Source organism: Heterocephalus glaber, unplaced genomic scaffold (genome assembly GCF_053883595.1).
Source record: "Heterocephalus glaber isolate CG9 unplaced genomic scaffold, H.glaber_assembly_v1.0 deba00001504, whole genome shotgun sequence".
NCBI lineage: Eukaryota > Metazoa > Chordata > Mammalia > Rodentia > Bathyergidae > Heterocephalus > Heterocephalus glaber.
The window spans coordinates 61,508,654-61,535,024 of NW_028258324.1; the positions used below are offsets into that span (position 1 = coordinate 61,508,654).

At 47.5% G+C, this 26,371-nt stretch overlaps 1 protein-coding gene and 1 non-coding gene across 2 annotated transcripts; both read left to right on the forward strand.

Annotated features, from left to right (window-relative positions):
* The first annotated feature begins 1,376 nt into the window (after positions 1 to 1,376).
* Positions 1,377 to 26,371, forward strand: Lsg1 (large 60S subunit nuclear export GTPase 1). The gene is made up of 14 exons (XM_087186675.1): positions 1,377 to 1,553; positions 3,129 to 3,255; positions 5,660 to 5,780; positions 5,924 to 6,010; positions 6,523 to 6,609; positions 12,833 to 12,893; positions 13,621 to 13,797; positions 15,768 to 16,145; positions 17,466 to 17,567; positions 17,645 to 17,787; positions 19,701 to 19,825; positions 21,558 to 21,637; positions 23,023 to 23,196; positions 25,128 to 26,371. The coding sequence occupies exons 1-14, from the start codon at positions 1,455 to 1,457 to the stop codon at positions 25,305 to 25,307; spliced, it is 1,941 nt and encodes a 646-aa protein (XP_087042801.1). The 5' UTR covers positions 1,377 to 1,454; the 3' UTR covers positions 25,308 to 26,371.
* On the forward strand, positions 8,991 to 9,126 carry LOC147825383 (small nucleolar RNA U109). The gene has a single exon (XR_015441177.1). It is a non-coding gene; the product is annotated as a small nucleolar RNA U109 (small nucleolar RNA).

Below are 26,371 nucleotides of genomic sequence, written 5' to 3' on the forward strand. Positions count from 1 at the left end.
CTACACAGGGACTTGAAGCCCAGCTGTAATTACATAGCAAGACCCTGTCTCAAAAAAACCAAAACAGACAAAAAACGAGCCAAGACCCAAGTCCCACCTCAGACCATATGCATTACGGTCTTCCCATTGAGATTCCAGGGGGTTTATGTGCACTTTACATTTTGAGATGGACATTTAGATGGCTTCTTGATCTTTTATTTTTAGTTAACAGATAAGTAAAAATTACATATGTTCATCAAGCACAGCATGTTATGTTTCAGTGTTACATATGTGGAAGAGGAAATCAAGCCAGTTAATACATGCAATACCTTGACTTCTAAAATTTATGCTAACAATCCTCCTTCCCCAACGCCCCCAGGGATACCAAGGTTAATGACAGGGTGGGTTGAATTCTGACTGCACAAACTTGGCTCTACGATTTAGGCAAACTGCTTCCTTCTCTGAGCTCACAACAGAGGCGGTCCTCTGGATTGAGAACGTGTTTTACCAGCACACACGTATTGATAAGGTGAGGAATAAAAGCCCAGTCCTCTAAGAGTGGAGCCAGCTTGCTGTTTTCCTTCCACCCACCTCCCACCCACCCCCAGTTTTTTGAGACAGGGTCTTGCTGTGTAAGTTCAGGATAGTCTTGAACTCACTATGTAACCCAGCCCGGCCTCCAACTCACAGCGATCCTCCAGCCTCAGCTTCACGTCCGCAGGGATTACAGGCGTGTGCCACCACGCCCTGCTGCTCCTTTTCATTTTAATTATAGGAGAGTAGATACAATATTAGCTGGAATTTAGAAACATTTTTTTATTTGATTTAAATCTGCTGTCAGACCTTGTTGGCTTTCTTTACAATCTTGCCACGCCCTCTAAATAACCATTCAATTTCCCATTCAGAACTCCCATTAAATCGGGCACTTTTCTCCCCAGTTTGCCGGGAGTACATAAACAAAACGCGATTCCTTGCTGGGCTAGATCTCCGCGCAAGCCTCTCCTGCTGACACCAGGCTTCATTGAGAAAAACAAAAATACAGCCAGCTCTCCCGGAAGTCCCGCCCACCTCCAGCCAGAGAGACACCGGCATTGGACGAAAAGACGGGAAGGCGGGGCTAATACCGTGAATGTGGACGGCCATCTATTCTAGTTGTCCTGGTTTCTCCACGGACACTAGAGGCTGAAGAACAAATCTGGGATGTACCATTCTCTTAACACAATCATTCGATCTAAATTGAGACATTCGTAGGGGTATCTATAATAAAGTTCCCAGAATCATTTTTACATTTTTCCTATGATACTGGAAAACTCGAGATATATAACGAGCCCTCCGGAGCATGTGTTTCCCTTTTCCCCCTGTCAACCTCGGGTCTAAACCAGTTGGATTTGCTTACGTCACTTCCTGGAGTAGAGCCGCGAATACCGGAAGCCCCCCGCGTGAGAAGAGAGGGGCTGTGCCGCGCGGGGGATGCTATGGGCCGTAGGAAGGCGCCAGGTAATGGATCCCTGGGCCGGGCCCTTATCCGCCACCAGACTCAGCGGAGCCGTAGCCACCGTCGCACTGACTCCTGGGTGAGACAGACCGTGTTATCTTTCTTATTTCTGTCTAGTTTTAAGAGTCCCGAATGCTACAAAATTTGAGGTAAAAAGTCGCAGGGAAATTTTCCACAAGTGACGCGTTTTGCAGAGTGCGTAGGAGTTTCTGCCTGGCAGGGCAGTGGGTCCTAGCAAGGCACAGGGCACGGCACGGCACAGAGGTAGAAGCTTGAAACAAGCAGGACTGGTGTGATGACAGTCAAAAATGCCGAAATGTCCTGAATACGTTTGTCTTTTGCCCTAGAAATCTTAAGAGCTCTTTGAAGTTTTTGAGCAAGAAAGAAACAGGCTCGCGCCTGTGATCGGAGCACTCCAAAGAGAGAGGCAGGAGAATCGTGAGTTCAGGGTTGGCCAGGACTACGTGGGGAGACCAGGTCTCAAGGAAAAAAATATCGGTTTGTTCAAACAGTCGATCCCGAAGTTATTGGTTGCCAGCAGAAGTACAAAGTCACTCAGATCCCTGCTTCCCTGTTTTTTCCTCTTAAGTATTTTAGCCATTTTCCAGGTGTGGCAAGACCTAACAAGGCCTCGGGAGGGTCATGTGGGAGCCTGAAAGAGTCAGCGGTTTGACTTGTGTGTGACACTCTGGTCTTCATTCGCACCGTCTGCCCCCCAAATATTTGAGGACATTCTGAGTTCCCAGGAAGATGTGCTGAAGTTCTTTATGTCCCTGGTGCTCACCGGACAGTTTATGGGCCGCTGTCAGAGCCATGTGCATAGTCTGCGGTCTGAGCAGCCCCCGCTCCGATCTAAGTTACTCTGGACCTTAGGTCACTGGTAATTTTACTTGACTTTGAAACAACTTGTTATTAATGTGGCCCTTTGAAAATAGTGGGGAAATTGAGTGTGAATTCTAAAGATTCTAATTCTCATTCTGAGTTTGGCTGATTCTGTGACTCTGCAAACCACCTAAGCTTTGACCCTTAATTTTTTTTATTTGTTTGTATCTGTACTAAGTATATAACTTAGAATGGTGTTTGTCAAACTGAGTTACATCTTGAATCAGTTTAGTTAGTTTGCAACTTTTTTTTTTTTTTACTCCAATAGGAAGATATTAGGGTGTTATAAGTGCTCAGGTAACTTGCTTCAAGGTTCTTTGTTTCCATTTTACTGTGGTGACCAGTATTTACCCACTTGGATCGCTGTGTGTCATGCACTTTCGGGTCACTATATAAAATGTATTTCTTGTTGTGGAGCACTGACAAAAGAATTGTGACTTAACTGGCTGGCAGGGTCAGGCTGATTCACGTTCTGTGATTGTCACTTAGTTGGTAACTGTAGGCAAATTATTGTACCTATTTAAGTCTCAGTTTCCTAATCAGTAAATGGAGATACAAGAAAATGAACTTCAAAAGATTTTGGTAACTAAACGATGAAGGGAAAGTGTCCTCCTGAAATGAGAAAGTGCTCATTTAAGTGCTAATTATTAGTATGAGATTCTGAAGAGGCTAAACCACCCTCAAGACCATAGAGAGTTTGCAAAGGAGGTCGGAGCCTCTTGAGCGTCAGGAGCAGAAGAAAGCAGCTTTCCTGTTGTGCTTCGGTTCATAGTTGCACACAAGCGAACTCAACGATGGCTATGACTGGGGCCGTCTCAATCTGCAGTCGGTGACTGAACAGAGCTCCCTCGATGACTTTCTCGCAACTGCAGAACTGGCAGGAACAGAGTTCATAGCTGGTAAGTCACTTGATGCTGGTGTGTGACACTGCTCCTGTCACCTCTTGCTGCAGAGCTGTGGATGCTTGAAAGTGTTTAGGACACCGCTGAGGGCAAAATCAGGCCCTCCATGCCTCAAAGAGGGTCGCCTAAGAGCAGTAAGGTAAAGCCCGGGAGAGTTTGAGCTGTGAGGTGCCATGTTTGCTGCAGGCTTTTAGTCAGTTCTAGAGAACACTGGAGAGTGTAACTTCTTCCTATCAGGTTCAAGAAATGCAGTCTCTGAGGGAAAAAAGATCAGTAAACATTATAGTGGAGAACGTCTTTATTATTAAAAACAAGATCTTATTTCTGCTTCGGTTAGGAAATTTGAATCTATCTTTATCTAGCTATCTATATCTCTGTATTTTATTGTTGTTGTTTTTGAGACAGGGTCTTGCTGTGTAGCTCAGGCTGGTCTTGAACTCACTGTGTAGCCCAGGCTTGCCTGGAACTCACAGCGATCCTCCTGCCTCGGCCTCCCAAGTGCTGGAATTTCAAGCATTCATCACCATCCCCAGCTGTGACTACACATATATATATATGGGGGTGGGTGGGGGTTGAGACAGGGTCCCAATATGTAGTTCAGGCTGGCCTTGTATTCACTTCACAGCCCAGGCTGGCCTCAAACTCATGGCAGTCCTCTTGCCTCAGCCTCCCGAGTGCTGGGATTATAGGCATGAGCCACCACACCTGGCTTGTGACGATATTTTTAAAGGACCAGTTGACATCATGAATTTTTCCATCCATATAATCTTAGTCACTGCTTTCCTTTTCTTTCTTTCTTTTTTTTTTTTTTGTATATGGCCTAAGCACTTAGAAAAGTACCTGTCAGAGATGGTATTGTAAACTATTATTTCTATACTCCTTTATTATTATAAATGTCATGTTTAGCAAATCACTTACTGATTTTGTTCAAAATACTTTTATGACTACCAGCTACTCAGCCATTGTACTAGCTGCTCAGAATATGATGTTTAATTATAAGCTATTTCTACAAGATTTTGTTTTGGATGCTGTGAAATCTTTGAGGACAGTGTGGTCATAAAAGATAGGGTCAGGAGCCCTTTCTATCTGAAAGCAAACTGGGGCCAGGCTGCCCTCAGCATTATGGGGACGTGGAAGAGATGGCAGTGGGTTGGAGTGTGGATGCCGGGTGCAAGGAGTTTGATGGTTCGGCTTGAGAACGGGTGAAGGGATATCCACGAAGTTTCCACCAAATGGGGAAAGAAGGGACGCTGCAGGGTGGACAATGGCCTGAGGTAGAGGGTGAGGATCGAGGGGCCAAGTGTTTGCAGAGGGGGACAGAGCTGTGGGAAGGTTGGCTGGAAGGTCACGAAGCACGTATGGGGGCTGTTGGTCGAGGGCAGGTTGGGTGACCAGGGTATGGGCGGTGTGGCCCATGAGAGTCACAGGCTGTGGTCTTTCACCTTGAGGGGAGAGGCGTGGTGTCAGGGTGTTAGCACTGAAGGCAGGATTCAGGAGGGCGCTCAGCTCACCTCCCCAGTGGAATCCCCATTGTCCTGGGGCGCGGTGTGGCTGAGTGGTGAAATAGGGAGACCCAGAGCAGCAAAGGGTACAGCCTAGGCAGAGGCCTCTCTGGTTCATGCATACACTTGGCTTCTCTAGCTCTCATCTTTCTTTCTTTTTCATTTTCTTCTCTTTTTTTTTTATTTTGACACAGGGTCCACTCAGTTGCCAGGCTGGGCTCAAATTTTTTTTTTTTTTTTTTTTTTTTTTGGTACCAGGGATCGAACTGGGGACCTTGCACTTGCGAGGCAGGCAGCGGAACCACTGAGCTAAATCCCCAGCCCAACCTTCTCTTTCTTGACCTAGTCACTAGTGAGAAGTGTTCATCGTGTCTGGTATAAATCATAGCAGTATATATAGTGGTTCACCAGGTCAAACTGGAGCAAGTGTGTTCACTCACTGTTTCCTCCTCACCACTCCCATTGGCTTAAAATTATTCTTTGTGGGCCGGGGATTTAGTTCAGTGGTTCCGGCGCCTGCCTCACAAGCGCAAGGTCCTGAGTTCAATACCCGGTACCAAAAAAAAAATTATTCTTTGTATGAAAAATGAAAAGATAGATTGTGCTAAACCACACTGTTTAAAGGACTACCTTCACCACAGGGAGGTTAATAAAATCAATGCTTAAAGAAGTGGTGAGTTTCTGAAAATTTTAGTGAATATTTCTTAATTTCTCTCTCTTTGTAGAAAACTTCATTTGGAAATTATAATTTGTTCAGGGCTAGAGGAATCTAAATGAAGAAGGCTTAAATTCTGTTTTAGTCTATGTATCGTTAAGTTTTCCAAGTTTATCAAGATGATCAACATTCTGTATTTTATATTGCCTCTTAAATAAGAGTACTTTTTCTTTTCTGTAAACAGAGAAGCTAAATATTAAGTTTGTGAACCCTGAGGCCAGAACTGGACTGCTGTCTTTTGAGGAGAGCCAGAGAATTCAGAAGCTTCATGAAGAAAACAGACAGTTCTTGAGTATACCGCGGAGGTGAGCGAGCAGAATCTAGACCATGGCCGCCAAGGATGACACCGAGCTGCTTCCTTCGTCAGCTGCCACTGTCATATCCAAATTCCATATTTTATTTTGGTAACTTATACATGGAATTTTTTCCCCCTCTGTGATTGTTTCAGACCAATCTGGGACAATAAAACTAGCCCAGAAGAACTCAGACAGGCGGAGAAAGATAACTTCCTGAAATGGAGACGCCAGCTTGTCCGGTGAGCGTCCGACCCTAAGGCTTTGCCCTGAGCCCCCAGTTGGGCCTTTGGCTGCTTGCGTTGCCATCTGCCCTTGCATTCTTGAGTGCTCAGAGAGGGGAATGGTCGTGTGCTGTTCTCGGGTGCACATGGGAGCCTACGCAGACAGGATGTGGATCCTGTATGAGAGGTCAACCTGCAGGTCTTAGATACCTGAAGGATAAAACTTGAATATGGTGGACTGTGAGGTGAATAACTGATTTTTATATTATATTGACTCAGCAGGAGGTATAGAAAAATAGTTTGACAGTATTTGTGTACTTTTTTTGTTGTTTGTTTTGTTTTGTTTTGTTTTTGGCACGGGGGATCAAACTCGGGTCCTTGCACTTGCATTGCGGGCGGCGGAACCACTGAATTAAATCCCCGGCCCGAATGCATACTTATTTTTTAACGTAATGAATTTGGGCTTTTATATTACTTAAAATTATCTATTATAATCTGGCAAAGATACAAACTTCTCATTCTAAAGCCAGGCTAGAAGAGAAACAAAAGTTGTTACTGACTCCATTTGAACGAAACTTGGACTTTTGGCGTCAGCTCTGGAGGGTCATTGAGAGAAGGTGAGTAATCATTTTTCTTCTATTTTGTTGTGTAGTCCAGGCTGACCTTGAACTTACTGGGTATCCCAGGCTGGCCTCGAAATTGAGATGACCCTCCTGCCTCAACCTCATGAGAGCTGGGATCACAGGCAAGCAGCACCACGCCTGGCACCATTTTCTTTAGTGTAATGAAGAGTCTCTGGTAGTGGTATTAGATTGATTGATTGATTGATTGATTTTGGTGCCAGGGATCAAACTCAGGACCTTATGCTTGTGAGGCAGGCGCGGTGCTGCTGAGCTAAATCCCCAGCCCTTAGATTTGGATGTTGACACAGGCCCATGGGCTCATAAGAGGGCAGGGATTAAAATATACAAAAAGCTATTGAGAATTTTTTAAAGTGAAAGGGTTTTTTTTACTAGATGAGTAGATTGACAAGTATGACAATAATGAGCATCCTCTGTAATACAAACTACAGTTATGCTGTAGTTATTCCCACACAGATGCTTTGAGTTTCTGCTGGTCACGGGAAACGTGGGCATCAAAAGGGGTAGATAGTTGCCTGTGGCAAGCATGAATGTTACAGGAGAAGAACGGCAGCACTCACTCAGCAGGCTCTCGTGGGGTCCAGCTAACTCCCAGACACCCAGATGTATGCTGTGCAGGCCGCATTCCCGGGAACTTGGCACCCAGTAGGTGGCTAGGCCATCATGGGCCTCACTGTGGACTGTACTCCTGCTGTTTCCATGGTGTGTACCTGGGCTCATGCCCAGTCCTCAGCATCCAGCCTCCTGGACAGAAATAAAACTGGGTATGTTACTGTCTTACTTTCTTGTTGCTGGGACAGAATACCTGGCACCCATAAGTTAAAGGGAGGAAAGGTTTATTTGGTTCACAGTTTGTGGAGGTTTCAGTGCATAGTTGGCTGGCTCCCAGGCAGGGCGGGGTGGGGGGGTGTGTGGCAGAGAAACAGTTTGTGGTAGGGCAGGCAGGAAGATGCGAGCCTTCCTCCTCCCTTCCCTTTGTATTCCACCAGGCTGCAAGCCCATTGACTGCCACCTACACCCAGGGGGGACTTCCCTCACCAGTAATTCCATCACCCACACCCAGAACTATGTTAAACCCATCAGGAGACTGGTCTAGCTATCACACAGCCATGATCCAGCCACCTCACAAAAGCCCTGCCAACGAGCACATGATGCTTCAGGATAGAGCACCTAGATACAAGCTGAAACAGTTGCCCATGACATCTGTCACCCATATTAGTTTCTATAAACATTAAATGTAATTGCCATCAAGTCATTGGAGAATTTAATTCCGTTTGTAACTTACATGGTACATTATTTGCTTCCTTTTTTTTTTTTTTTTTTTTTGGAGACAGAATCACAGTATGTAGTTTAGGCTGGCCTCAAACTGGGATTACAGGCATGCCCCACCAGGCTGGGCTTTGCTCTCTATTTTAAAAATACAAAAACTTTATATTCACAGTGTCTTACTAAATTAAAAAATAAATTTTAGAGGGCCAGGGATTTAGCTCAGTGGTTTCACTGCTTGCTGCACAAGTGCAAGGACCCAATTTCGATCCGTGGTACCAAAAATTAATTAATTAATTAATTAATTTTAGAAATAATCTGAAATGTGACCTGAAATTTAACCTATTAAAAAAATCCATATGAGGGATTTTGTTTAACCCACTGAACGTGGGGAAAAGAAAACAAAGACTTGCCTATGAGTTGTGGTGAAAGCCAACCTCCCTTATAGATGTCATCTTCTCTAGTCCACCTTTTTCTCTGAACTCCTGGTTACTTACTCTTGAGTACTTTGTTCTCATTGGCCAGTTGTTTGGAATTACAGTATATCTGTATAGTAAAATGTTTAAGATCTTATATCATTAAAGAATACCATATAATAATAGAACAGAATATTTGTACAGGGGACCCTTGAGTTACAATTGGCCTGACTTGGCTTACAACTGGAATTTTAGTTTTAACTTACGAAAAAAGTCTTGAGTTACACCCCAAATGCTGGCTTCTTGTGTTTCCAGATGGTCTCTGATACAGATTTAATAAAGAGTTCTGGAAAGAACATTACCTTTCCTGTGTGGGGTTGAGAAATCCTAGGCCAGTGTCTAAAGATATTGAGATCTGCCTAGAAAAAAGTATGGCCTAGGGCTGGAAATTTAGGTCAGTGAGTGGTTCCCCTGCCTGGCTCACAAGGGCAAGGTCCCGAGTTCGATCCCCAGTACCAAAAAAAAAAGTATGGCCTAAAATTATACAGGAGAGACTTTGAAGGCAATTGGCCAACTTGAGTTACAACCAGCTCTCAGGAACGAATTGAGTTTGTAAGTCAAGGATCCACTGTACTTTGCCAAGCCACTATAAAAATTTCTCTAAAAGGAAGTAAGTTACATGTGGAAATCTCTGCCCCCTCATTCCTTGGGGGTCAGAAATGCTTCTGTAATACACTACATTAATAGAGGCATTCTCAGTGCTGCCAGTCTTATAGTAGAGGTTGAGCGGTAGCATATTTCCCTTACATTAAAAAAAAAGAGAACTCAATACCCAGTGGAATACAAAGGGGAGTAGGATTCCCTCGGTTACAGATGGAAGGGCAGTGGGCCATGTCACAGCAGAGAAAGGAGTAATTGTTAAGGACTAGGGGCGATTTTTTGTTTGTGTGTTTTTCAATTGAGACAGGGTTTTGCTGTGTAGTTGAGTCTGGCCTTAAACTCACTGTGTACCCCGACTGGCCTCAAACTTGAGGTAATCCTCCTTCCTCAGCCTTCTGAGTGTTGGGATAACAGGCTTGTGTCAGCACACCTGAGAAAACTGTAAGGTATTTTTGTTTTGTTTTGTTCTGTTCTGTTGTTTTGGTAATGCTGGGAATTGAACCCAGGGCCTACCTGTGAGCTAAACATGTGGTCCACCACTGAGCTACAACCCCAGGCCCTGGGAGTTTTTTTATTTTTATTTTTTTAGTTAGGCTTTTAAAAAAGAATGATTTAGATAAGTTGAGAATGGGAGATTTTTATTGTGTTCCATGCGATACTGAGGAGGATTTCTGATCATAAGAAGTTGATGAGTCAACTTTCTCTAATCTCACTTTCTTAGCATAGTGAGGAGGTTTTTGTCTTCTTCAAAGGTTTGTGAATTATTTTCAGGGATTTGATAAATGAGCATGCATTTATTTATTTATTTATTTATTTATTTATTTAATTTTGTGGGACAGGGTCTCACTATATAGTTCAGCCTGGTCTTGAACCCACTATGCAGCCCAGGCTGACAATCCTCCTGCCTCAGCCTCCCAAGTGCTGGGATTACAGGTATGCGCCACTACACCCAGCAAACTTTTATTTTAAATGACACTTTTTTTTTTTTTTAATGATGCTTTTTAACAAGGAACCTACAGGCTGTATTTTTTAAATCTATAAAATGTATCTGGTAAGAACACCAGGAAACCAAATAATTAAATTAAAATTCTCGGAAAAGAATATTACTATATTTATCATTGTTGCCAAGAAAATAGTACTTGAAGCCGGGCATCATGGTGCATGCCTGTAATCCCAGCACTTGGGAGGCTGAGGCAGGAGGATCTTTCCAAGTTTGAGGCCACCCGGGGCTACACAGTGAATTTAAAGCCAGCCTCAACTGCATCGCAGAACCCTGTCTCAACTGAAACACACACAAAAAATCCCCCAAGTCCTTAACCATTACTCCTTTCTGTGCTGTGACATGGCCCACTGCCCTTCTATCTGTAACCGAGGGAATCCTACTCCCCTTTGTATTCCACTGGGTATTGAGCTCTTTTTTTTTTTTTTTTTTTTTTTTTTCAAATGTAGGGGAAATATGCTACTGCTCAGCCTCTGCTGTAAAGCTGGCATGGTGCATCCATTTTCCTACAAATAACTTAAATGTAGAAAGTCGCATAGGTGCCCTCACCCTGCTCCCTCAGGGCAGATTGGGCTGGGATGTGAGGTTTGTTTTTAGCTTCCTTCTATTTCCTCCCTTGTCTCTTTCCTCTGTGTTTCTTTTCTCTGTATTCTGGCCCCTGACCTTTGTAAGAGGCCCGTCAGAGTTGGGTGACGGCCTGCCGTATAGGGGAGCTTGCCAGGGTGACTAGGGTGGCTGGCCGGGACGGGGTGTGTGTAGTAGGCATGCCTGAGGTGTCCTTCTGGGGAAGAGGCCCAGTGGGATGGTTCAAGGGGCCGGACAGGCATCTCAGGGTGGAGTGCAAGCTGCCTTTAATCCCCCAGCCACCCTCTCCCAGGCCTGGGGTCTGAGTTCTGGTGCCTCTGGGGTCCCTTTCTCCTATAGCAAAGGCTGCCCACTGCTTTAGGGTAGAGGAAGAGGCTGTGCAGGGTTGCAGTTGCCTGGTGAAAGGAACAGCAGGGCCGACCCGGGAGCAGGCAGGTTCTGGCCATGCCTCACCCTTGCTCTGTTAGACACCCCAGGTCATCTGGATCTCTGAGACACAGGCAGTCTTGCCTGTGAGACTCAGTGCCTTGCCTTCTTAGTTGCTGCTCTTCTTTCTTTCTCTTTGTTCTAGAGTTTCATCCTTTACTCCCCCTTTTGAGTCCGGAGAGGGAGCAGAGGTGGCTGTGTGCGTTCGGTCTTCATGTTGGACAGGAAGGCCCTTTGCCCTGGGTGCCCCTCAGTCAGCAGCTATTTCCTCAATGAGCTATGCTTGATGACACGTCCAGCATCAGGTGGATTGTAGTACTGCTTGCTCTTACATTCATTATATGATACCTGCCCCACCCCGTGACACAATAGGTTTCTAACTCAAGGACCGCAGTTCCTGTCACATGGAAATAGATCTGTGTTACACAGAAATGTTATTAAGAAGTGACTGGTGCCACATCTTTCACAGGAAATATTTACTGCTGTCTTCTCTGTCACAGATGTCTCCTGTTTGCTAACAGGCTGGCTGGGCCATCTGCCCCATTAATTCTAGTAGTGGCTCTCAGAGTGTTTGGGGTACACCACGCAGCAGGATGTAGGAAACTGCCAGTTCTGAGGGCAGAACACTATTCCAGCAAGACAACCCACTTCCACTGGGCCACACAGTGCATCCTGCCTCACAGCTGGCACTTTGCACCTGGGTCCAGCACTCGAAGCAAGCTGGCCAGAAGTGTCTTCCTTTCTCGCTGGCATTTCGTAGCTCTTATTCTGTCGGCATATCTGGGTCTTAGGAGTTTAGCTCATCATCCAAATTGATTCAATTAGAAAGTGAGCTAGGACCTTATGGGAGGAAATACTGGAGCCAGCGTAATTAGAAAACATAGCAGCAATTTGTCAAAACTTCACAAGTCTGTGAGTTTTTTTAAATCCCAAGATCATGCTAGGAGTTTAGCTCTTCTAAAAGCAGATGCACTTGGAGTTGTCAGGAGCCCTGCCCTCCATGGTATCATTGAGCCCTCATCTAGTAGAGTTGCGGGGTTGCCTGAGAAAAGGACGCTGGCCAACCTAGAATTGGAGGAGCCTGGTGTGGGGTGGTGACAGCTCTCGGGTTCTGTCCAGCAGTGGTCACAGCCAGCCTCGGAGCATCTCCTTAGCTGCAGAGGCTGCAGGGAGGAAGGAGTCTTGCTGTGCTGTGGGTGAGGAGCTGGCTGTTGCCTGCAGGTTTTCTCATTACCACCTTTTCATGTGATGGAAGAAGCTGGAGTCGTTCTTGCTTCAGTGCGCCAGCTAGACCTGGTATTTGGTGGCTTTGTATTTTTGCCATGAAATACATTCTTGGAGCTGACGGGTGATTGTTGGCTAACTGCAAACTGTCTTCTCTGCAGTCCTGAGTTCAAGTGAGATCTTGGCCTCTCAGTGGCAGGTAGCAGCAAGAGCTTTATTACTTTTCTTTTGAGGCCTGAATACGAGTGCAGATGAGGAACTGGGTTTTTAGTAGACGTCACCTAGGAGTGCAGTGTTTGAATATTCTTTGCCTCTCCAGGAGGGAGGCGTAGAAGTCACAGTGGGAGTTCAGCAATGAGCACCTCTTGAGGCTGCCACAGAGCGGGACCTCTGGCCAGAATGCCCGGCTTCCTTTCTGGGCTCCACTCCTCTTAGCAGGGGTGGGCAGGTTTCATAGCTGCTGTAGCCTCAGTTCAAACTGAGAAGAGCTGTGCCTGAAGGGACAGGCAGCTGTGTGGCAGGGTGCGGTGTGTAGGAGGGTTTGCTGCTCTGCCTTCAGTGTGCAGGCAGTGGTCCCTCTCCTTTCCCAGAGCCTGACTTGATCATCTCACTTGCATTTCAGTGATATTGTGGTCCAAATAGTAGATGCTCGGAACCCACTCCTGTTCCGCTGTGAGGACTTGGTAAGTACCGATTTCCATCCTTGGAACAGCGGAGAGGCCAGGGCCTTAGCACGGTTCTTGCAGGCAAGATCTGTGCTCTCCTCCCCCTCGGCCAGCAGCTTGAACAGGCCCACTGCTTAGACGGATGTCTTCTCGGATAGCTGTTTCCATCTGCAGGAAAGCACACACTTCCAAGAGTCTCTTTTAGTTTAGAAACCATTTTATTAGTACACTTTTGCCGGTTTCTAAGAGACACTAATCGAAATAGCATTGTACTTACTTTAGCATACTGTCCTAGTCAAATCACCTCTCTGCTCAATGCATCTCTGTTAAGTTCTTCTCACACCCTATTTACTACCCTTTGTGGTATTTTACAAGTGAACTAAGTTTCTAAAACTGCAAGGAATGGTAACTAAGGTGTAAGGATTACATGGAGTAACATGAAACAATTTGAATTAACAGAACACTGTACACATGTGAGGCGACCATATTTCTGTTTGAGAACTACCTATAATAAATAGTACAGGTGTTTTTTTTAATGGGTAAATAACAAAAATCTTAACAGTAAAACCTTTTTTCAGTTTACTGAAAGGATTAATTAGAATGTACCAAGATTTAAAATCTTTAAGTTAGAAAGTGATTTAAAACTGGGGGCAAAAAAACCCCCCTGTTATTGCAGATCCTCAACATATAACTAGCCCAGCTTTTTCCTTGTGTGCGAGGCCTTGGAGTGTGTTTGCCTTCCCAGGAATGTTATGTGAAAGAGCTGGACCCCGCTAAGGAGAACGTCATCCTGATCAACAAGGCAGACCTGCTGACCGCCGAGCAGCGCAGCGCCTGGGCCTCGTACTTTGAACAAGAAGGCGTGCAGGTTATTTTCTGGTCAGCTTTGACCGGAGCTGCCCAGCCAAATGGGGACTCTGAGGTAATCTGGGCCCTCTGCAGAGCGATCTCCAGGGAGGGTTTCGTGCAGATAAACGGGCTTCGTTTGCGTTCTGTTTCTTCTTGGTAGAGATTTACTTGTTTCACTTTTGGGGGGTTTTTCCAGTAAATGCTCTGATAGTAGGATGACCTGTAGAAAAGTCGATCACAGTTATTTTCTTTGTGGTTTTCAAGTAGTCTGTCATAGTGTTAGGCACTGATACGTTAAATTTTTTTTTTTTTTTAACTTTAGGCAGGAGGTTTTCTAGGAAGTTTCATAATGACCTTGTAGTTGCTTTTAAGAGAAGTTAGAACAAAAGGGTACAACTAAAGGATATAGTGACTTCTCATGGCTTGATCCAAATCTCTTCACTTTGTTTTGAAAACAAAGAAACTAACCCTAAATTAAGATATGCCGTGTTATTTACCTTTAATGCAAATTTTACAAAAACAATTTGGGGCTTATTTTATTTTGCAATAAAATAAGTATGAAAAGAAATGAGTAACAGAACTTTCAGGCTGGCCCCATTTCCCCTGCCCCGCTTCCCTTTCCTCTGCATTGGTACCGCTGAGGTTTAGCGGGAGCGGAGCTGGGTGCCCCTGTGAGTCCGGCCTTCCCTGCCAGGCTCAGCTTCTCACTGGAAGACTCTCAGTGGCCCGGGAAATTCGATTCTTTTTCTCTAATTCAGAAAGCCCTTGCCCTGCTCTGTGGTGTGAGGAGGTGGCTTCCTCTCCTTGGTTTTCTCTTTGCAGACTGCACATCTTTGGCTGTCAGATTCTGCAGAGCAGGGCTCAGACCTCTTTCCAAGTGCCGGCCTGCAGCAGCAACCTGAGGGCATCGGGAGGTGCTGGTGTAGAGTGCGTGCTGTGGAGACCCCTCTTCTCTTGATCAGGGTCCCCCCAATTCCACCCTCGGCATTTATGCCCTTTCAGAGCTATGGGATGCTGTGGGTTCCATTAGCCTATGAGTGACCACATCCTTCAAACTTTTTTTTTTAAGACTTTCATTTTTAAAATGATAGAACAGTCTACAGTGAGGACACACTGACTTCTTTACATTCACTGCTCATTTATCATAAAAGTGCTTCCAATTGTATGGCTGTCTTGTAAGCCATGTTTCTTTTTAAGTTGCCAGATGTGATCATGATGTCCCCATGTTATGTCACCTTTTCTAATGCTTGGGATGCCTATTTGACCAAGTTCACTGCACCCCTTTTTGTCACTGTCAACCACCCTAATCCTAAATGATTTAGGAGAGATACAAGGTCTGTCTCACTTTCAAATCCCAACCAGTTCACCCTAAGGTGGAATCTTTCTGTCTATGCATCATGGAGCTTTTTGACCTATCAAAGGCAGTGATAAGGGCTGGGGATGTAGCTCTGTGGTGCTGCACCTGCCTGGCAGGCGCAAGATCCTGAGTTCAATCCCTGGGGTGTGTGGGGGGGTGGATGATAAGAGAAGAGCAGGGCTGGGGCGCAGCTCAGTGGTAGAGCGCTTGCCTGACATGCGGGTTTGATCCCCAGCCACACACAAGCAGGGAGTAGCAGTTTACATGCAAAGACATGCATGTAAAATGACTCAGATGACAAATTATGCCCTTGTTTTCTGCAGAGAGAATGTTAAAATGCTTTATTGTAAATGACAAATGCTTTGTCTTATTGTGCAGCCCATTGTAAAATAGTGTATTGCCCAAAAGTCAGCATAACACTTTCCCTTGCTTTGAGATTTATTTTAAATCAGCATAGTCATCTGTGTGATTGTCTGTGAAGTTCACAAGGTGTGGAAACAGCCAAGGGCTGCAGCTCTGGCCCTGCCTGAAAGGCCTCGCCGACTGCTGTGTACATTCGCCTTTCCTGGGCTCCCTGACTTTTCTTTCCCCTGTTCGTTTTACATAACTGGCTCATTGCATGTCATCGCTCACATGAAAAGTGAGGTTACAATCTTGGGAGCTTTGGGTTTCTGTCATTTCTCCAGGAGCCAGGGAACCGCAACACTGGGGAAGCCAGCACCGCAGAGTCTGAAGACTCCAGCTCTGAGGAGGGCACAGCTCCGCCTGCTGAGGGCCACCCTCGCCCACGCAGTGAGGCCGCGGCTAGCAGCGAGGAAGACAGCAACAGCGAGTACGAGGACTGCTGGGAGGAGGAGGAGGAGGACTGGCACACGTGCTTGGAGGAGGACAGTGGTGCCGAGGAGGAGAGCCATCCTGCACAGCCGGGAGCTGAAGGCATGGAAGCCCGGCAGAGGAGGCCTCGCACCCTCAGCCACCTAGTGTCCAAGTGGGAGCTGCTGGAGTTCTTAAAGCGGCTGCACACCGGCAGGAGGGTGAAGGCCGGGCAGCTCACCGTGGGCCTGGTAAGATGCACTGCACACTGAGGGTTGCATGCATCCTGGGCAGCCACACAGGAGCCCCTAGAATAAGGCTGCTGCCCTAAGGCGTGCCCTGCCTCCTTGTTCCCCTGGTGTCGGGGATGCGGTGGCTGAGGCGGTGACGTGGAGCCCGGCTCAGAGCCAGCCGCCTGGGCTGTGCTGGTTCTGCCCTTGTTCCTGAGCTGCTCTTCAGCCTCCCTCAGTCCAGCCCTGAGCCATTCACACCATGGGGAGAGGCGGGTGACATGAGAGCTTTTCGATTTTCACGCTCCTCAGACCTGGAGTCCAGTGCTCACGGGCAGCCTGTGTGCCTCGCCAACTGACACTGCACATCCCACATGCCCATTAGGGGAGTCTCAGTGCTGTGGCCAGGCAAACTGACAGGTGCCTTTGCTGTGTGACACCCAGAGTACACAGGAGAAAGGGCGCCTCCCCACCCAGGCACCCCTCACTCCACAAGTGGCGATGGAGGTGCCCACACCCCGAGGGCTGCAGTGTGGCTCCGGGGGCCCTGTCCCTAGTAAAGGAAGTGTGAGCTGTCAAGGGATGGCTTTAGAGATCTCTCTCGGGGAGAGAGCGAAGCACGGCTGGCCGAGACTCACCCTGAGTGCTCCTTGCTCTCAAGTCTCCTCCTCTGGACAGGGGAAAGTGAGCCTCGTGTTTGTGCACTAGGAGCCATCTCTGGGTCAGGCAGCTGGGCGTGCATCCCTGTCCTGCATGGAGCGAGCTGTGGTGCACCCTGGGAGCCACACATTCCCCTCAGCTTTAAGGTGTGGCTCTCTATTGTTGCTGAAATGTGCACAGCACTAGAAAGCCCGGCTTCTCTGCGGATCTCCTTCTCCTATGGCAACACTGAGCAGCATCCCCCTTTCTGAACTCCTGCCTCTAGGAGTACAGGGGACAGTTCCTTTACACATGCAACAGACCCCCACTGACACTCACCCCATGCCAGGCCACCAAGTTGTAAAATAATGGAATGTGGTGGTCACATGTGTCCGCCTGCTGCCTGGCTCAGCCCATCCCAAGTGGAAGGCACTGTGGGACAAGCAAAAGGCCTCTACGTGGGGCAGGGGAGATGCTACCTGGAGGGCAACAGAGCCTGTGAATTGTGCAGTTTGACCACCTGCCCTGGGGGTGGGTCTGGATAAATGCAACCACCCTGCAGGAGCAAAGCAAGGTGCACACATGAGCACTGGGTCAGAGGACTGGGCCTTGGCTGGGTGCACGTGCAGACCTCTGCTTTGTTCTGGCTCTGGGCCTCTGGAAGCTGGCCTGGGACTGCTCGTGACTGCGTGTCTCTTCTAGGTGGGCTACCCTAACGTTGGCAAGAGTTCCACCATCAACACCATCATGGGCAACAAGAAAGTGTCGGTGTCCGCCACGCCCGGCCACACCAAGCACTTCCAGGTAGCCCTGCGCCCCTGCCCCCTCCACACTCTGCTCCAGGCCACCCATGGAGTGCATACACCTTCCTTCCCTTACAGACCCTCTATGTGGAGCCCGGCCTCTGCCTGTGTGACTGCCCCGGCCTGGTGATGCCGTCCTTTGTGTCCACCAAGGCAGAGATGACCTGCAGTGGAATCCTGCCTATCGACCAGATGCGAGACCATGTCCCTCCCGTGTCACTCATATCCTTCCTGGTGGTTCTGGGCCAGTGGGGGCTTTGGAGATTTCGGGCAAGCACCTTCTGGTGTTGTGTGGCGGGCTCGGGTCTGGCCCTGTAGCAAGGAGAATCTGAAGTACTGGTGACCTGCCCAGGTTTCCCGGTTAGCTGGCTCAGGACTACCGAGTTAGAACCCAGCTCTGGAGTTAGCAGCATAGCCAGTGTGGACAGAGAGGCCCAGGCTGCACACCTAGACTTCCCCCGCCATAGACTGAGGAGGCTGGGAGAGGGAGCTTGGCCTGCTGAACACCCCTGTCCTCTAGCACAGGGACAATGCCTGCTTCATGAGCAGTGGGGGCTATAATCCTGGTGACTGGCATTTATTGACCACTTGCTGTGAGTGTTTCTGACACTTGCTAGGTAGCACTTACTATTCCCAGAACATCCGTGAAGAACAAGTGCTGCCATTGTTTCTTCTGTTTCAAGCAGAGACACAGCAAAGTGAAAGCTTCCCCTCACTGAGTGAGCCGGTGTGCAGCTGCCCTGGCTGCATAGGGTGTTGTTCACAGCAGGTCTGTGTGGACACCTGGGTGTCCCCTGCCTCGAAGTCAGCAGGCCAGTCTGTTCTGTTCTGCAGGGGCCTCGAGAGAGGGGAGACTCTGTGAAACTGGCGCTCTGGCTTGTTAGCTTGTAAGTAGGGTAAAATTCCATACCCTACTCAGTTCTTAACAAATCCCAGAACTACAGTGTTCTCTTTTTCTGTAAGAAATAATGAGTAAAGCCTCGGCATGTTGGCATTCTTTTGCATTTACAGCACTATGGGAGGCTGAAGCAGGAGGATCTCAAGTTCAATTCCCCCTTGGGGAATCTAAGACCCTGTCTTAAAGTAAAAATCAAAAAGGAGGGGGAGTGGCTCAGTGCAAAGGTCCTGGGTTCCATCCCCAGTGTCAGTTTTTTTAAAGTATAAGAATTAATTCATACAAGCTAAAAAAAAAAGTAAAACAGTATATCTCTAAATTGGGATACAAAACAGTTGTTAAAAAGAGTGCACTAATTCTACGTCCCCAGCCCTTTTTATTGTTTATTTTGAGATAGTGTCTAAATCACTAAGTTACCCAGGCTGGACTCAGACTTGTAGTCCTGCCTTAGCCTCACAGAATGTTGGGACTATGGGCGTGTGCCATCACACCCACTAAACACTTAATTTCTTTTTTCTTCTCAGTACAGAGGACCTTGCACTTGCCAGGCAGGCCTGGCACCACTGAGCTACATCCCCCACAGCTTAAATTCTTTTTCTTTAATTTTTTGTGATGTTCTCACTATGTAGTTCAGGCTGGCCTTGAACTCACAGCAGTCTTCCTGCCTCAGCCTCCTGAGTGCTGGGATTACAGGTGTGTGCCACCGCACACAGCTAAATCTGGGAACATGGGTGTTACTTATGCTTTCTATGTAAATCAGCAGTAGGACATGTGCTGGGTGCTCACCGGCAGGCAGTGAGGGACTGTGGAGGATCCAGGCATAACTCAAGTGGGCCCGTCTCTCCAGCAGTGTCAGTCCAGGTGACGTGGAACCGCGCGTGGGTGACAGGCTGAAGCGGGGCACTGAGTGGCGAAGCAAAGCACAGTGAACTAAGAGATGAGATGAGGAAAAGTTGTCTTGCATAGTCGTGGGCATTAAAAACAGATGCCTGTGCTTGGTGGGTTATCTCACGGATTTGTGGTTAATTCATAATGTTGCTTCGCAAGGTAAAGGAAATCAGTTTGAGAGAATTGGTTTGGAAGTGATCTTGGATATAGAAGAAGCTGGTGGTTTCCATGAATGAGTAACTAGTCTGTATGGGGAGGCCAGCAAGCACTGAGACGGTCAGTGTCCTGGGCAGCGTGTCAGGTGCCGTGGGGACAGATCAGCTCCAGACCGTGGACACCTTAACTGGGTCACGTGTGCCAGAACATTCCGCGGCGGGTCCTGGAAGCAACCTACGGCATCAGCATTATAAAGCCCAGGGAAGACGAAGATCCTTACCGTCCTCCAACCTCAGAAGAATTGCTGACGGCTTATGGATGTGAGTTGTTTTTTATTTTAAAACATAAACAAGAAATAACAGTACAGTGAGTTAATAGAAATAGTTAATAGAATTATGGGAGGTGGGTTCTCAGAATTGATCCAGGGTAAGTATGTGCTTTAACCCTGAGCCACATCACCGGCTGCTATATTTTTGTTGTTGTTTTGGTACTGGGGATAGAACTCAAGACCTTACGATTGCCAGGAAGGCACAGTGCCACTGAGCTAAATCCCTGGCCCTGCTGTATTTTTTAATAGTATCCTCAATGAGGGCCAGGGATTTAGCTCAGTGGTTCCATCACCTGCCTCGAAAGTGCAAGGTCCCAAGTTTGATCCCTGTTACTAAAAATAGTAATAATAATATCCTCAATGCTATTTTTCATCTGGCACTACCTGGTAAAATCAGTAAGAGGAAAGGCCACTTTGTAAAACCAACCCCACCTGTACCCTTTCTGAGATCACTGTAGGTCTGTTCAGAAGGTGTCTCCGGCAGTAAATTTTAAAAAGTTTTGCCAAATTGCTCCAGTTTTACTTTGTTTTTTTTTTGGGGGGGGGGTTGTTTTCTGGTTTTTGTTGTTGTTTTTTTGGTACTGGAGATCAGACCCAGGTCCTTGCGCTTGTGCAGCAAGAGATGTCGTGTACAGGTACAAGTTCCCAATGATGAATGTGGTCATTATATATAAAATGTACCAATAAAATAGTGCTAGTGAAGTTGGGCGTCTTTGCATATATTCATTGGTTTTCTGTGTTTCTTCTGGAATCACCTTCTCTTCCTTCTACGTGTTGTGCCTGTTGTTTTTCCTAATGTTTATTTGTGGTTTCGTTAACCCTGTAAAAAGTGATAATCTTAATAGACTGTTTTCCTTTTGGGCTTGACCGGGTTTGGTGTTTTACTTGGAGAAACTTCCCTATGTCCAAAAGACAGAACTACTTTCCTGTAATATTTGTTGTTTTAGACTTTTTAGTCCACCTAAATTATTTTTGCTTATGGTATAAATTAGGATTTTAAATATTTTCTTCTAAAGTGAAAAGGCCTACACATAGCTAGTGTATAAGGGAGCTAAGTTTTGAGTCCAGCCTGTCTGCCAAAGCCCATATTCTTAACCACTGTGTTCTGCCCCATCTGGTAATTGAGTTAGTATTAAAGGGGTCTTTGTGGTCTGTTGGAGAAAATGAAAAATAATACAGATATATATGCCAGGTGTGGTGGTTCATGCCCACATTCCCATCTGTTGAGGAGACTGAGGCAGGAAGAGCACAACTTTGAAGCCAGCCTGGGCAACTTAGGTTCTGTTTCTAAATAAAAAAGAGTTACGGATGTAGCTTGGTGCTAGAGAGCCCCATGGTTCAATCCCAATACTCCTAAAAAAAAAAAAAAGCTTGCTCTATAGCTTTTGGGTTTGCTGCTAATAATATTCTACAATGGCCTCTCAGAATCAGTGTTTCAGCTCAAGGAATAGAAAACATGGAGATGTTGAGTGTGTCTTTCACAGTGTGGTGCTAGGTGGTTTTTAAGGATAGCAGGTACAACTGGATAGCCTATATCCTATGTTAGCACATGTTTTAACCAAGAGATATTCTACAATAGTGGTGAATTAATTTTGTGAAAAATAGGAGTAAACAAGCATAATTAGCATATCCATGGAAAGGACTAAGTGTGCACCACCTCGTGTGTGTGTGTGTGTCGTGACACTGTGTCTGCTAGCTAAGGTTCTTCGCCACTTCTCCCACAGACATGCGTGGATTCATGACGGCGCACGGCCAGCCAGACCAGCCTCGCTCTGCGCGCTACATCCTAAAGGACTATGTCAGGGTAAGTGAATCCTCTCTTGTATCGCTCGTGAATAAACAAATTTTCTTCGCCCACACACTACGTTCATAGCTAAATTGCCATCCTTTAGATTCTAAGGAGATAGTTTTCCATTGAGGTGGAGTTCTAACCAGGGCTGTGTTCCCCATCTAGGGGAGTTAGGCTCACATAATTACAGAGGGACTGGTGACTTTTTTTTTTTTTTGTACTGGGGATCAAACTCAGGACCTTGCGCTTGGGAGGGAGGCGATGGAACCGCCGAGCTAAATCCCTGGCCCTGGTGACATATTTTGACAGGAGCAGTGAAGCTGTCTGAACACTGTTACCACCGAGAGCTGCTGATTCTTGCACCCAGTTTTCTGTCTCCCTTTACTTGTTTCCACTGTATCACAGTCTTCCTTGCAGTGTCACCGTCTGCGAGCCTTTCCACCCATGCTTACCTGAGTACAGTAAAACTAAGGGCCGAGGTACCTTTTCAGAGCTAATGCAGGAGTGAGTCTGAATGTTTTCTGTGTATCTCTTCGCTAATACAGAACAAAGAGGCTGGGCATAGCGCAGGGGTAGAGCACATGCACCCCAGAAATAAAAACTAAAACTGAGTCTCTGAGGTCATATTCTGTCATGTTACAAGTGAGCACACTGTTTGGGGTTTCCTCATCACTAAGCTCAGCGCCAATTACATACTAATTCCCCAAGATGTGTTATGTATTAAGTTTAATTCTTTCCAAAAATCAGCATTATAGCAGTTCCTGGTGATAACTAGCTGTGAAGGTTGAACTTTTATTCCTTCCTCTTCTCAAGTCCGAATGCAGGGAGTGTAGAAATAAAAGTAGGCTGTGCCATTTGACTGCAATTCAGAAAGAATGTGATTCCTACTGTTTAGGTGAGTTAACAGGCATAGCTTTTATAGCATCTTGGTGGGAGGGGCACTTTGTACCCAGGCAGCAGCCTGACCCACATGTAAGAGGCTAAGGGTTATCTTTGGGGGGCCCCCACCCCTCGGTGCCAGAGATGGAGCCCAGGCCCTCGCACCTGCTGGCCGAGCACCCCCTCTTCTGAGCCCTGGGGACTCCTCGATGCCTGAATCCCAGCTTAATATTCCCATTGGTACAGTCAGAATTTTCAAGTTGTGTCCTGGTTTTGATTTTGGAAAATATTTAGCACAAGTGTAATCATAAGAGCAAACTGAAATGTTCTTAGGAAAGATTCAGAGTGAAACAGGGCCCAGAGAAGAATGACCCGTTCTGGTGTGAAGCTGTGGGGCGGCGAGGTCCCGCACATGGAAGGTTGAGATGGTGTGGGGAGTTAGGCCGCCGGAGTCAGCTCAGCGGGATCCACAGGCGGAAGCCTGCTCAGTGTCTCCTCTTCGGCACCTGTTGTCTCTGCAGGGTAAACTGCTGCACTGCCACCCCCCTCCCGGAACGGACCCCGTGATGTTTCAGTATCAACACCAGCAACTCCTGGAGAACAGGATGAATGGTGAAGAAACAAAAATGCAGCCGAGTAGAAACACAAAAGAGAAACAGATTGAAAACGTAGTTGACAAAACATTTTTCCATCAAGTAAGTAGTTTTTCTTTAACTTCTGATCCAACACATTCTTTCTTTTTTTTTCTTATTAAGTTTATTATATAATATGTTACAATTTTCCAGCACATTCTAACAGTACAGGTTGAGCTATTCACATACCATAAACAGAACTGACACTCACCCAGGCCACTGTAAAGTGTAAGATCCAGGAGTCCATGGCATTTCAGAGCTGTGCAGTCCACTTTAGGATCAGCCCAAAAAGAAACCTCAGACTACACCGTGAGCAGCTCAGCCTGCTTCCCCTCTCCCCAGCCCCTGCCAGCCTCTGCTCTGAGCTGTGTGCAGATTTGTAGACAGGATCAGGCGCTGTGCTCTTTGCAACTGCTCCTCCCACGTAACGCAGTGTCCTCGAGGCTCACCGAGCTGTTGCACGGGCAGCACTCAGTCCTTCTGTGGCAGGATAGCCTTGTGTGTAGATGATCCGAGTGGTGTCTGTCCATGTGTCAGTGGCTGGACATGTGTGTCGTGACTCACGAGCAGTGTGGCTGTGAGTCTGTCCACGAGCTCTTGCATGGCATGTGTTTTCATCCTCTCAGTCTGTGCCCAGCACCGGGGTTTCTGTGTGCGAGGTCACCCATGTGTGAGCTCTGAGGGAGCCAGAGAGGCTGCATCATTAACATCCCCCTAGCAGCGCAGCAGCTTTCCGATTTCTTCACACTCTTGTCAGCACTTCTGCTCTCCCATGTCTTCCCCTAAGCATCCGCATGTGTGTAAAGTCGTGTCTCGTGGTTTTGATTTCTGTGTCCCTGATCCTCCTTCAGGTGCTCATAGGTACATATGTACTTCCCTTGGAGTAGCGTCGGTTGTTTTGTTTGCTTTTTTTTGAAGTCTGGGCTGGCCTTGAACTCAACATGCAGCCCAGACTGGCCTCAAACTTTCAGCAGTCCTCCTACCTCAGCCTCCAAGTGCTCAGGTCACAGGTATGCACCACCACGCCTGACTAAATGTTGCTTACTGCTGAGTTCCAGGAGTCCTTTATATATTCTGGATGTCAAGGCCTCTTCAGATCTATGATTAGAAAGTGCCAGAGAGACAGACATCATACAGGTCTCCTGCACTTCACAGTATTAACAACTTGAATTGCAGTCTAGAGGTAGCATTGTAGAAAGCAAATTTATGTTCAGAAGAGTTAAATCATAGGGTTGTTCTTAACATGCTCCAAAAACGCTTTTAAGTGGGCTGCGGGTGTAGCTCAGCGGTAAACCAGTACTGCAGAATAGTAACAATACTAATGCTTTTAAGCGATTGCCGTACCCCAAGAGAAAGGAGGAGTTGGGCACAGCTGGAGGGTGGCCAGCTGCTTCCTTCTCTGGTGCTGCGTGGGTGCCCTGCACTGTGGGCCAGTGTGCAGCTGAGCGATGTTACCGTCCCTGTTCCACCACTCGGGGCTGAGGCCCACGACACCAACTGACTCAGCAAGGGGACTGTTTACCTGGCTTAGCTAAGATGAGCTTAGATGTGTGTGGCTCTTTCTTTGAATTATGCCCAAGTCTTTGCTAGCAGTATGCAGAACTGCAGGTCCTTCGCAGGCCTGACAGCTGGCATGCAGGACATTTAATTTGAATCCTTTCGTGCTTGCAGGAAATTTCTAAAGGCCCCATGAGTGAAGGCTGACGGCTTTCTGTTTGCTACAGTTCACAGATCTGACCGCTTTCCCATCATGCAAAGGCGGATGCTGCTTTACACTTCCCGTCCTTCTGGATTAGTTTTTTCTTTTTTTTGGTACCGAGGATCAAACTCGGGTCCTTGCGCTTGCACAGCAGGTGGCGAAACCACGGAGCTAAATCCCCGGCCCTAAGGATTCATTTTTTCTTGAGGAAACAGTTTCCTTAGTTAGTTTCTAGTTTGGGTCCCCGGAGGACACCCCGTGGCTGCCCTCTCACCACGCTTGCTCTGCTCTCCAGGAGAACGTGCAGGCGCTGACCAGAGGGGTGCAGGCCGTGATGCGGTACCAGCCAGGCAGCGGCCTGGTGACCGCAGCTACCGTGAGCGCTGAGAACTCGGCTGGGAAGCCCTGGAAGAAGCACGGCAACAGGAACAAAAAGGAGAAAAGCCGCAGACTCTACAAGCACCTGGACATGTGACCCAGACCAGCGGTGAGAGGGTGGGTGGCCAAGCAGCTGTTGGGCCGCAGACTCTCCCGGGACAGGCACCAGCGAGTGTGCACTTGGGCCGTGTGGCCACCCCGAAGCCTTGGCATCTGGGTGCAGCTCGGGACAGCCGCTCTGCACATCGAGTCAGGGAGCCCGGAAGCAGGTCCTGGGGAAGGTGGGCCCAGGAGGAAGGCAATGGTGTGTGTTTGTGCAAATGCACACGTGCTCCTGGTTTGTGAATCAGATTTTCTGAAGGGATTAGAATTAAATTCCCACTGACCTTCCTCTCGGTGTGAGTGGGTGAACTGCCAGCTGGACCGTCCACATCCCACCTCGGTCTTGCTTTGCTGAAGTTCTGCTGGGGTTCAGGGACAGCTTCTGAGGATGTGGATTAGATTAGCTGGCCCTGCCTGCACACCTCCAGCACAGCCCAATTTGACTGGGCAGAGGCCTGGGCTGCAGGTCCTTCAGAGTTCCTAGGGGCGGTGAGCTTCATCTGTAAGCCACCAGCACCACCAGGTGACCAGGGCTGTCATTTCCGGCCCTGGGCCCCTGAGCTCCTCCATGCATGGCTCCTCCCCGTCACAGGTGGCTCCGGCCTCTGCCATCACATGCCACACACTGCAGTTCTCCCGGCCCCCTGCTCCTGTGCTTCTGTAGCCTTCTCTGGGCCTCATTTTCCCCCTAACTCAGGGCTTAACTCTGGCTTATAGCGGAGGTGCTTTGGGGAAAGTACACATCCCCACAAGACCTTCTTGCAGAATCAAGAGGCCCCGAGTCCTGAAGCGCACCCAGGAATCCATAGTTGAGCACTTCTCGCTGGCAGGGTCATAAAGCCAGGCATCACAGGATGGGCCATCCCAAGGGACCATGCAGACAGGGCTTCTGTGGGGATCGCTGACTGCAGTTATCATGCCTGTCTTAAGCCATGTGCTACACTCCAACAGTCACGTGACAAAGCCATTTCCATAGACACCAGTAAGTGGCAGGCAGCTGTGTTTAGGACGTCATACCAGGGCAAATGTTACATCCTGGGAATTAAAAGATTATGTTTA